Source organism: Natrix helvetica, assembly GCF_964273705.1.
Source record: "Natrix helvetica genome assembly, chromosome: 1".
NCBI lineage: Eukaryota > Metazoa > Chordata > Lepidosauria > Squamata > Natricidae > Natrix > Natrix helvetica.
In genome coordinates, this window is record NC_138548.1 from 125,399,409 (window position 1) to 125,411,955 (window position 12,547).

Here is a 12,547-nt window from a genome sequence, read left to right on the forward strand (position 1 = left end):
ACGGCTTCCTGGAGACATCTGCCTGGCCATTCTTGGGAACAGGCTATGAAATAAGGACAATTTTGGACCTTTACTATCAGAGAGAGCAATCTAACTGAATACTTGTTGCTGAACATCAGTGTTGCCAGAGAGCTGTTTTTCTCCTATCCTGCTTGGGGCTTCTTAAAAGTAGCTGGTTGGCCATTAAGAAAGCAGAACGGGGCATCAGATGAATGTTTCTCTTGATCCAGCAGGAATGATAGAAGGAGAACTATATTAGACTATACTAGTCCAAAATAAGGAGGAGTTTGACAGCACTTTTTCCCCCACTAACATATTTTAATAAAAAGCATAGCTTTTGTGCACTGCTGCTCATTCATCGGGGCATGAGGGCTCAGTGATTAAAGACATTGAGTTGGTGGGCTGACCGCCTGTGTTCAAGAACCAATTTCTTGGCGGGGAGGGGGGGCGGCATTACATGCCCCAGCTCCTGCCTACCTAGCAGTATGAAAGCATGCAAATGCAAGTAGTTAATAGATGTCACTTTGGTGGGAAGGTAGCAGCATTCATGTATCTTTGGTATGTAGTCACGTAAGGACAACGCCAGCTCCCTTGGCCAAGGAATGGAGATGAACATAGTGCCCTAGAATTGGACACAGCTGACAGGGGAACCTTTACGTTTAGCTTCCTCTCTTCATCAGATGCATGGGCTGATTGCTAAACTGATGGAGGGTTTCAACGTTCTTGTAGGATTTTGATGAAGTAAGAATGAAGAAAGAAAGTGCGGGCATGCAGATGCAGGTTACATGAGACAGACTACAAGCACCTCATCAATTAGCAATTGTGATGGGTTAAAAATTCATTGTCTTTCAATAAGTCCTTCCGAGATAGCCTGTAACCTTTTGATGAACGTGAATTTTTCAGCCTCTCACCCAATAATACTGGCAATGTAGTTTATCCTTAAAAATCCCTTTAGAACTCTACATTCTGGTGTCCTCAGAGGGTAAAATGCTCTGCTATTACTTTCTCCTTGACCCAGCAGAGTCCTTGCTGTGTTCTGGCGATTAGATTATAGCTGTAGCTCTTACGATCTTAGATAATACGTATGCAGGGACATGCGGTCAGGGGAGGCAGGGGAGGCAGAGCCTCACCGCTCTCATCATAAAAAGAAAAAAAAAAGGGAAAAGGCACGTGGTCCCATTCCCCACCTTCCTGAGTCAACATGAAGGGGACCATGGAGCGTGCTCTGACGGCTTGCGCTCCATGGTCCCCTTCATGTTGACTCAGGAAGACGGGGAATGGGACCACGTGTGCAGGAGGAGTGCGCTCCATGGTCCCGTGGCTCACGCTCCGTGGTCCCCTTCATGTCAACTCAGGAAGGCGGGGAATGGGACCACGTGTGCAGGAGGTTGAGGCTGCCCAGCCGCCTGCACACGTCGTCCCATTCCCCGCCTTCCTGAGTCAACATGAAGGGGACCGCGGCTCGCACTCCGTGATCCCGCGGCCCACGCTCCACAGTCCCCTTCATGTTGACTCAGGAAGATGGGGAATGGGACCACGTGTGCAGGAGGCTGAGGCTGCCTCAGCCTCCTGCACACGTCCCATTCCCCACCTTCCTGATGACGTCACCAGCCTCACCAGCCATAAACCTCACCGCACGTCACTGTACGTATGTTTGTTTCTCATCATGACTTGTGATATATTTTTGTTAGAATTGGCATCCGTGTGTTCTAGTGACAACTGGGGGAGTGCCATGATCAAGAGTAGAGTTTTAATTGAATACTTTCAGGGAATCCGCATGAGTCCAAATCTCACTTTTGTAAAAACTTTTCAATTCTAACTGCGTGGGCTTTCTCCCTCCCTCCCCCCCACCCACCCCCAATAGAACGTCAGGTCCAGATTGTACGAGAGCTGGAGGATGTCCGTGTGCGGGAGAACGAGAATGCTGTTTTCATATGTGAGGTGTCCCTAGCGGAGGTGAAAGGCGAATGGTATAATAATGGAGAGAGACTCAAAGTCACCAGCACTGTGAAAATACGACAGGAAGGTAAGTGTACCCTTTCATTCTTGCCATGGCAATAGAGATGAGATTTCCTGATTAGAATACAAGGAGGAAGGTAGATAAGAAAAAAAAAACACCACAATTATATTGGACAGTAGATGACTAGAGAAATGAGGCAACAATCCCATCTGAGACCTTTGTTTGCACAAAATAACATAAACGTAGCTGGAGTTAAACTAGGCTTGGATTGTACTTGTGGTATGTTGATCCAAACATTCTTATCATTAGTAGGAAATACTGTATGTGGCATGGGTGCAACTAAAGCTGATCTTCTCTGTTGTACTAAAATGTGTATGTAAAAACGGTAATAAAATCAACATTGTGCAGTGAAGGTTATGTGAGGCCCATGTACTGAAGATCAAGACAGTTGCAACTTGGAATATAAAAGGGATAAATTGTAAAGAACATGAATTGATGAAAGAGAGAAGGTAGAAACTGACCTTAGGGAGTGGAAGAGAACAACGGAGCATTAAGGAGATACAAAGGCAAATTGTCTTTGGGAAAGAGGAAAGTATGAGAATGAAACTCAAAATAACCCAACCTTGATTTTGTTTAGCCAGCTTTCAAGACTCTGTTATTCTAACCTACAACAATACAAAGGAAGGGAGGTAGGAAGGAAGGAAAGAAGGAAGGATGGAAATAGGAAACTAAGATAAAGAAATGGGTGTAATAGATTAGGCTTTGTACCAGGCTTGAAATGTGCAGATATTTTTTTTGCTTTCCAGTAGGTCATTGAGAAATGACGAAATCAAAGAAAATCTATTGTATACTTGTTGTTTTTGGACCCGTGATGGCGAACCTATGGCACGTGTGCCACAGGTGGCATGCGGAGCCATCTCTGAGGGCACACGAGCAGTTGCCCTAGGTCAGCTGCAGCGCATGGGCACATTCCATCCAGCTGATTTTTGGCCTTTGAAGAGCCTCCAGAGGGCTGGGGAGGCCATTTTCGTCCTCCCCAGGCTTCAGGAGGAGGGGGCATACGCACATGTGTAGGAGGTGTGTGCACAAGGGGGTATTGAATTATGGGTGTGGGCACGCGCGCTATCGCACTCATGCACGCTTTTGGCACCCGAGCCAAAAAAGGTTAGCCATCACTGTTTTAGACAAAGTGAAAAGGTTTGAATTATGGAATATTATCCACAAGGAGCTTGAAGTTAGTTGCTTATTATAATAGGAGCAATGTATCATGGCAATAATGCCTGCTTCCGAATGAATGGAACACCAACTACATGTTTCAACAATACCCAAAGACTAAGACAAGAATGTGTGATGTTCCATCGGTTGTTTCATGTATGGATGGATAAATGCAGATGAGTTGTTGGAAGAACTTGAAAATCCATGGCCTTGTCAATGGAGAAAATGCTATGTTGTTGGCTGAGGATCTGAATTATTTGCAGGGAATGTCCTGTATATTGCAAGAAGAAGCACGATTATTAAAATTAATGTTTCGGAGACATGGATGAAAGAGAAAATGGAGTGAATATTTGCAGATTGTAATACATGGCAAAAAAAAAATAGAGCATGCTAATGAATTGTGTATCCTGGTTAAAGGTTCCTAAATTGTGTATCCTGGTAAAAGGTATTTTTAAGACGTGCAAATGCTGGTAGAAAAGTAATGACTGCTATGTGGTCCGTTGCAAGAAATGAATGTTTGTTGAAAGAAACTGGCTGTGTATGAGAGCATACTTCTGCACAGTCTTGATCCTGCTCCCCTCATAGGCCTATTTGGGGGGGAGGGACAGATGGGACGGGACGAAGACCCTGACTGGTAAGGCTACTCTGCCTAGCCTATGAAAACAAAACAAAAATAAATAAAAATAAATATTAGTCTTCCAGAAGAATGATAGACCTATTGTTACCACCTTTAATTTATCAGGCAAGATGGAGCCTATAAGCAGATCAACAGATCTTCTTCCTACTTTACCCTATCCCCCTTCTGTCAACTAAAGGTACTTTTGGAACCATCTCTTCCAAGAGGATTTGATCTATTTAAGGCATTTTTCCTAGATGAAACTGTCAGTGGTGGCTAATTTCTGGGAAGTGAGAAAGATTGAAACCAGGCAGTGTTGCTTCTCTGGGGTGGCCTCCCAGAAGGGTTATGATTAGCTTCCCAAAAACAGCTTTTCGGAAGCTAGTTAAGCCCAAGTTAATTCAGGGGCTAATTGTGGCACCACAGGAGTTTTGTATTTTGACATTAATTTAATATAACTTTAACTTAAATGGATGTTTCACTGTTGTTTCATAACTGCTACGAACTTGCCAAGAATTATGAGGTGTGATCTATACTTAAAGAAAATAAACAAACAAATAAATCTTTTTTCCAGTTTCCTGGAAAAATGGCATTTGCTTGCTGTGGCAGAGACCCTTATAGACCGAAAGGTGTTGGACTGATTGGCGAATAACAGAAAACAATGTGCTGTTTTTCCAGGAAATACATATTTCCTTGCCAGAAACAAAGACTAAATAGCTATGTAAGTCAGGTGTCTGGTCTGTTTCACATCTCCAGTCAAAATACCCATGGAAAGCCGTACTCAATAATGACTGAATGGAGGATGATATGTCTGCAGAAACTTAAGTGGCCAACAATTGGTGGACAGATCCTGGCGTCTTGTTTTCATTATCAGACTCATCACAGATTGGTCTGTATCAGGGGTGGGTTCCTGCCAGTTCTAACCTCTTCTGTAGAAGAGGTTCCACAAATCTACAGTGCCGTTTAGAACCGGTTCCAGCTCCCTCCCCCTGCCCGTCCGCACATCATCAAGATGAAGAGCGAGAGGAGGAATTCTGGGAGTTGAAGTCCACAAGTCTTAAAGCTGTCAAGTTTGAACACCCCTGGTTTTTTTTGTAAAGGTTAGGGGTGCAAGGGTCTTGTAACTTGACAGCTTTAAGACTTGCGTGCTTCAAATACCAGAGTTTCTGAGCCAACATTTTGGTTGCTAAGCAAGAGCGTTGTTAAGTGAGTTTCACCACATTTTACAAGTTGGCCACTCCCACCCGGTCACATGGCCAGCAAGTCACTCCCACAAAGCAGGCCACACCTACAGAAGAAGTTCTAAAAAATTTTGAAACCCACCACTGGTCTGTATCATTATCAGACTCATCACAGATTGGACAGCAACTTTTGTATGGGGCAAAAAATAGAAAATACTGCTATAACAGTGAATTAACTAAAAGGTGCTCTGAATGCTTTCAGCAGGCTATGTTGACACAGAAACATTGTTGTGAGGCTAGGTCCCTTAAAAATAGTTAGCAATGTGTAAACATGCTATGATATGTGACGGATGACAATTTGCCCATAGATTAAAAACGAATTGAGGAAAATCTCATCTGAGCAAATAACACATTTTCCTACTTCAGATTATAACGATGATAGAAAATATTCTTAAAGTCTAAATAACCGAGTGTTCCTAAGTACTACTCTGTTAAAAAAAAAAAAGCTTAGCTCCGAACCCTTATTATTACAAAAACAACAAGTTCCAAATATCTGGGGCAATATCTGGAGAGAAAGCAAACGGGGGGATAGTGAATATCCTGAGAAAATATTTGAGTGGCTTTTCTTCTGCATTCATCCTTTAGAAGATAGTTTGGCTGCTTAAGGAAGGAAGATAAAGAAATTAAAAAAAAAAGATAGATCAAAGAGCCAACTTGAAATTAGTCTCACTGCATTAAATAGAAAGTTATTATTTTCAGTCCTCGGGGTAAGCTCCGAAAAATTAATTCTGCACATTTCAGTGAAGTCAATCAAAATGAAGAAAAACAAGTCTTGGAGGAGGCCATGTTTGCACACTACTTAGAGGATAGCACAACAAAACAGGATATGAATGAGCAACTTCAGACCACACATAATTTTGCTTGCCGCTACCTCTGCAAGCTTGCGTGCTCCTTTTGCTTGGTTCCTGCCTCTTCAAGGCCGCTGATCAAAGATATTACATCAATGTACAGTTCATTCACATAACTTCAAACCTTATATGAAGGGGGTGCAAATTTCCCTGCTTCCAGTTTTCTGTTTAATTATTGGAAGAGGAATAAATGAAAATCATACCCTGTTTCCCTGAAAATAAGACCTCCCCGGATAATAAGCCCAATTGGGCTTTTGAGCACATGCACTAAAATAAGCCTTCCCCCAAAAATAAGCCCTCCCGGAAAATATTGCAACACAGCAGCAGTCATGAGGTGACCATGTTCGCTGCCTCCTGCACCTCAAAAATAATAAGACCTCCCCGGAAATAAGGCAAGCACTTATTTTTTTGGGGTGGTGGTGGTGTCAAAAGAAAATAAGACCCTGTCTTATTTGCGGGGAAACACTGTAGTTAAATAACAAAAAGACATGGTTAAAACAAGTCAGGATGCATAGGACAGTCTAATTTTATGTGGTGGCTTCTTATAAAGCACAATTTCTCCCTAAGGATGGCACCACATCAGTGGTGGGTTTCAAAATTTTTTAGAACCTTTTCTGTAGGTGTGGCCTGCTTTGTGGGAGTGGCTTGCCAGCCATGTGACTGGGTGGGCGTGGCCAACTTGTAAAATGGGGTGAAACCTCACTTAAGAACCCTCTTGCTTAGCAACCAAAATGTTGGCTCAGAAACTCTGGCATTTGAAGCACGCAAGTCTTAAAGCTGTCAAGTTACAAGACCCTTGCACCCCTAACCCTTTAGAAAAAAATACCCCAGGGGTGTTCAAACTTGACAGCTTTAAGACTTGTGGACCTCTCACTGTTCATCTTGATGATGTGCGGGCGGACGGGGGAGGGAGCTGGAACCGGTTCTAAACGGCACTGTAGATTTGTGGAACCTCTTCTATAGAAGAGAACTGGCAGGAACCTACCCCTGCTCCATATCCTATTCTGAACAAACAAACAAACAAACCTGCATTGTAATTGTTATATGCAAAGCGGACTTGTGATTAAAGAACCCACTGCAATTGCTCTGAAAAACATCATGTTGTCCCCTTCTTAGCTTGGGATTCCTTCTGTCATGGTACTTGGGAATGATCCTGAAAGACAGGAGGAAAAGCCACAGGGTAGAATGCAGGTAAGAAGCAGTCCAGCCGCAGAAGCAATGGGGACATGGCAACGTCTCAGTAGGGTCCCTCCCTGATTTCTTGGTACAGAAAATTTCGTTGCACAGCAAATGATGCAGAAGGAAGTCCTATTTCAAATTCACCAAGAGAGTGATCATCTAACACTGAAGAAAGGGGACAGAGGTGGAGAGGATAGGAAAGTGGTTACTGAATGGCAGAGACTCTCTACTTTCAAAGTCATTTTATCTCCTATTAGGTCTATCAATGATGATAGTGGCTCCCCCCTGCCCCATGGGAAGAGATATCCGAAGGAAGCCAAGCCTTGCTTTCTATCTAGGAAACTCTCTTTTCAGTCTCTGCTTGAAGCGTTGACCTTGGACTGGCAATGCGGGTGGAAGCACCTGCCCTTCAGCCAAAAAACCCTGCAAGGATGGTGGAAGATGTCTGCTGTAGTTTAGAAAGTAACCTTGATTGGGGGTGGGGGTGAAAGCAGCACCTGCTAATCTTCAGCCTTGGCTTGGAACACGTCTCCCAATGTCAAATGTTTCTCTTTTCTTTCTGATTAAGCTTACACGTAACTCTCCCTTGGGTGGCTTCCCACCAGTTCTTACTCCGTGCCTTGATTTCAAAACAGCAATGTTGTGGGGGGACAGGGTCACATCATAGGCAAGCGCTACTGGCCTATACAATTGTAGCCTACATTTATTTTATTGCAATAGGAGGGGGATTCCCCTCCTCACGCTGGGAAAAAAGCAACAAAGGCTGTGTTTTCATCCTTTAAAACAGCTGTTATGTACTAATACAAATGTATCAGTGTTTGCAAACCCAGACAAACCTTTCATTACTTCTGTGAGCAAGATAGAGTCCTTGCTTCCAGACAACAGTATCCTGGCACCTTCTATCTTTTTAGGTCCCTTCACTGTCTCTCCTTAACAATGCAGACAACCCTCTTTTTCCTTTCTCTCCCCATCACCACAAGGAACCCGCCACTTCTTGCTTCTGAGCTCTGCCCGCCCTGAGGACACAGGCCAGGTCCGCTTTGTGGCCAAGACAGCAGCTTCGGAAGCCAGGCTGGAAGTGGAAGGTAAGGAAGCTACTTCTCTGTTGGGTCCGATGTTAATTCTCGGGTGAACTGGGTTGGGCGCAACAGGCAAAGAAGGAGTTGGTATTTGTGCTGGGAGAGCAGGGTTAGGATTAGGGTTAGGGCAGAGGTGATATTCAGCCGGTTCTGACTGGTTCTGGCAAACCTGTAGTGGAAATTTTGAGTAGTTCGGAGAACCGGTAAATACCATCTCTGGCTGGCCCCGCCCTATCTATTCACTGCTTCTCAAGTCCCAGCTGATTGGACCACCAGCTGATCGACTGGGTCTTCTTTTGTTGCCCTCCACAGGAGAACGAAGCTGGAAAGCAAGTTAGTGTGGTGGGGAGGGAATGGGGATTTTACATTAAACTTCCCCTAGGAGTGGGGAGGGAATGGGGCAGTGGTGGATTCCTACCGGTTCGGCCCGGTTCGACTGAACCGGTAGTGGTTTGCCGGCCTGCGTTGCCAGAACTGGCCGCGACCCAGGCCTGCTATGCCTCCAAACCAGTTCCCCAGTTAGCGTGACATGAGGTGTTTTTTTTTTTTTTAATGTTCTGTGCATGCGCAAACCTGTTTATGGGCAACTGTGCACGTACGCCAAGCAAAATTGCGTGTACACCGAACTGGCAGTAATGCCAGCAGCAACTAACTCCTGGAATGGGGAATTTTGCAGTATCCTTCCCCTACCATGCCCACCAAGCCGTGCCATGCCTACTAAGCCATGCCACACCCACCAAGCCCCATCCCACCCAAGGCATGCCCACCAAGCCACGCCCACAGAACCAATAGTAAAAAAAATTTGAATCCTACCACTGGGTTAGGGTAACCTAACCCCAACTCTCTCTTTGCAGGGAAGGAAGTACTACTAACTATACTTGCCCCCAATCTGCTTTGAGACCTTTCCAGGGCATGCCACAAGGCGCACTTCAAAAAAACCAGCGAGCAGGAGTAGGACAGGAACAGAATTTTGCTTCCTTTGTTCCTATTTTCAGAACTGATACATTAAAAATGAAGGTCTCTGGGAAGGAAGATTGTGCATTTACAAATGTTACACAATGACAAGGATTGTACGTTTATAGGCTGCTACCATGCCCCGTGCATCTGTGTGCATGAGAGTACACACAGGGAAACTATAAAGATTGGGAAAAAACTGCTTGGGAAAGATTATATGTGAACACAGAGGGAAAAAACTGAAAACATATTCTGAAACTGCCCTCTCCAGTATTCTGCTTTGCTTTGATAAGTCTATAAATTATATTTATATGCACAGCAGTGTTTTCAAGTGAGGGCAGAATTACTCATATTTGTTGCATTTCTATCCCGCCACAATATAATAATTCTCAGTGGTTTACTAAGGGATACAGAATTATTCAGAATTAAGAGGGTTGGACTAGAAGGCCTCCAAGGTCCCTTCCAACTCTGTTATTCTGTTCATTATATTTATGTAGCAAAATGATAAAAAAAAAGTGTCTTGTTGGTATGATGCATCATGACGAAAGGGTTGGAGCTTATGGCATGATTTGCCTTCCTCCTTTTTACAAAAGCCTCACGATTCTGAGACTGTCTCTGTGTGTGCAACTTATTCAGAATTTATTATAAGGAACCAGATCTCCTTTATTAATTTGCAAAAGTGAGCCGGGGGTCAGGAGGTGAGAAGCCAACCTCTCAGAGCCTTTGCGCCTGCTCTCTCCTACAGCATTGCCAATTCGCATTGTGAAGCCACTGCGGGATAAAACTGTACTGGTGCGTCACAAAGCCACGCTGGAATGCACAGTGTCTCAGGCTCGAGGACGTGTGCGCTGGTTTCGGGGTGACACAGAGATCTATGCCGGGCCGAAGTATGAGATCTGCAACTTGGATTGTTACCGAACTCTGGTTATTCACTGTGTGGAGCCTGCAGATGAAGGCCTATATACCTGTGACGCCCTGGATGATCATTCCACAGCCCGCCTGCTAGTGGAGGGTAAGAGTGTGTGAGTGCAGTGAAGAAACCAACAGGCAGGGGAGATGGCATACGCCAAAGAAGGCAATGCTGTGGAGAAAGGATTAGCAGGAATTGCTAGCCAGCAACAGACTGAGAATGTCGAAGAGGCAGAAGTGGGACCAGGATTAGAATTAAAAAAAACTGTGACCTATAGCTGCATGGCAGAAAGCCCCCTTTGACCGCTTCTCATGCCCTATTGACTTCACCAACACATTTTAGTGACACTGCCCTAAACCCGGCGTGACTTCTCTCTGTTTGAGAGAGCAAATAGATGACAGTTGTAGCAGAACCCCTAAAACAGGATTGACAACTTTAAATACATGAATGTGTGAAGTTTCTCCTCTCCCTCCTGTTTTGCATGATGTAGTTTACTTTCTGCCATGATTATTCTTTCCGTTTCAGTCCTCCAAAATAAAAAGCTGTGCAGCCATTCAAAAAGTTCCTGGTTTAGAATCTCACACCAGGGTGCTTCTTTTGTTATATGCTCAGCTGCGTTGGCTTTTAATACCTAGACGGAGCTGTCGTGTTCATACAAGAGCAGTAGTCATCCTTTCTTCAGTTTTTTTCACCTTTGCCTTGTTACTCTAGTTTTAACACAACGGAGGGAGCCACATTGTTGTGGTTATTGTCTGATACTTAAAACTGGACACTTGCTCAACTGTGGCAAATTACCCAACAATCTGTTAGCCCACTTCAGACACGTTCTTTAGAGAGCGGTTGCCGTGTCTATACATTTTTGCTGTTCTCTTCTGTTGCAGCTGAGGGAATCCAGGTGGTCCAACCTCTGAAGAACGTGGAAGTGATGGCTCCCTTTGAGGCACACTTTGAGTGTGAAATATCTGCCCCTCCAGACTTCACTCCCCAGTGGAGCCTCAATGGGGAGGAGCTGCAGCCTGGCTTGCAGGTGCAGATGGAGAGTGTGGGACACATCCATAAACTGAGGTTCTGCAGGACTAGCCCTAACATGAGTGGGATGGTGAAGATCACCATTGGTAATGCCCGTTCCAAAGCCCATCTCACAGTGCGAGGTAAATAGGTCTGATGGGTTGTTTGGATGGGCGCAAGGAATATGTGAAATTCATTAAACTTTCTTTTTGACGACCCTGTGATACACCTGGTTGTTAAGACTAGTCTGAGCCTTGGGAAATAATGTGAGAAATGGATCACATCTTCCATGGCTTGCACATTACCATAGATCTACCCGTATTTTTCGGAGTATAATATGCACCAAAGTATAAGACGCCCAAGATTTTGAAGAGGCAAATTAAAAAAAAAGTTTTTGCACTCTGCAGACCTCCCCAAAACAGCCCATGTTTTGCAAAAACGGGTCCATTTTTTTTTCAAAAAAAGCCCGGCTTGTAGAGTGCTCCTGGGGGTGGGGTGGGGCAAAAATGAGCAAAAAACAGCCCATTTTTCACAAAAACTGGCCTGTTTTTTGTCAAAAAAAAGGGCATGCATAGCCTTTAGGAGGCTTATAAAGTGCTCCTGGGGGTTGGGGGGACAAAATTGAGCAACAATCGGGCCGTTTTTTGCTCATTTCTTCCCTCCCCAGCCCCCAGGAGCACTCTATAAGCCTCCTAAAGGCTATGCACGGCCATTTTGTTGAAGGCAGTGGGGTTTTGGGAGGCAAAAAATGCTGTATTCAGTGTATAAGACACACCCAGATTTTCAGCCTCTTTTTTTATACTCCGAAAAATATGGTACTTGAAATACTGATCAAAGATGAAAGGGGCCCAACAAAATACTGAATTCAGAGTGATAATCTCTAAATTTGACATTGAACCTAGGTTCCTAGGATTCCTCAATGCTGGCCATGCTATAGTTCAGCAACACCTGGGTATCTATAGATCCCTATCCCTGGGAATATACATTTGAGGAAAGGGGAAGGGGTTGAATGGTTCCTCAGTCATGATAGATTTATTTGTCTAAACCATTGTTTGTTTGTTTTTTTAAAACCAGAGTGCTAGCATCATGAAAGTCCTGAATACAGTGGAGCAAAGTTTAACCTTGCAAAAAGCCAAGGAAACAAGTTGGACAGTTGTATGAATAATTGCATACAAAAAGACAAGTCATCTTGTCTTCTTCCTCTTCTGCATGACATAGGAACCACGTTCTGCTTTGTTAAATGTTCTTAAGTCCTACTTTAAAAAAAATGTTGCGTTTGGTTGATGTGATGATCTGCTGGTCCTGGATCAATGGGGAAAAGTCAAAGCACTGGAACTCTATTACCTCTAACTTTATATATTCTTTAATGGGTCTAATTTAGACCAACTGAATGGCCAATCTACTTTCTTCTCCCCACCCAATAAAGCTCACTTCCTCTCACAGATGCATTGAACTCGTGGTGTGTACTGTATTCTCTTCTCCCACATTCTTCATATAAAGCTGCAACAGGCTCAACAGAAAGGGTAGGCCCTAGGGT

At 44.1% G+C, this 12,547-nt stretch overlaps 1 protein-coding gene across 3 annotated transcripts in view; it reads left to right on the forward strand.

The window, feature by feature from the left end:
* Positions 1–12,463, forward strand: part of OBSL1 (obscurin like cytoskeletal adaptor 1) — an 81,718-nt gene extending 69,255 nt beyond the window's left edge. For 2 of the 3 annotated variants that reach the window (XM_081936270.1, XM_081936272.1), the window contains 5 exons: positions 1,865–2,026; positions 8,040–8,144; positions 9,838–10,104; positions 10,884–11,153; positions 12,085–12,463. In XM_081936270.1, coding sequence (XP_081792396.1) covers positions 1,865–2,026; positions 8,040–8,144; positions 9,838–10,104; positions 10,884–11,153; positions 12,085–12,092 — 812 coding nt within the window. In that variant the 3' untranslated portion in view covers positions 12,093–12,463. The remainder of the gene's footprint in view (positions 1–1,864; positions 2,027–8,039; positions 8,145–9,837; positions 10,105–10,883; positions 11,154–12,084) is intronic. The other variant, XM_081936271.1, reaches the window with a different exon arrangement.
* Positions 12,464–12,547: the final 84 nt, after the last annotated feature.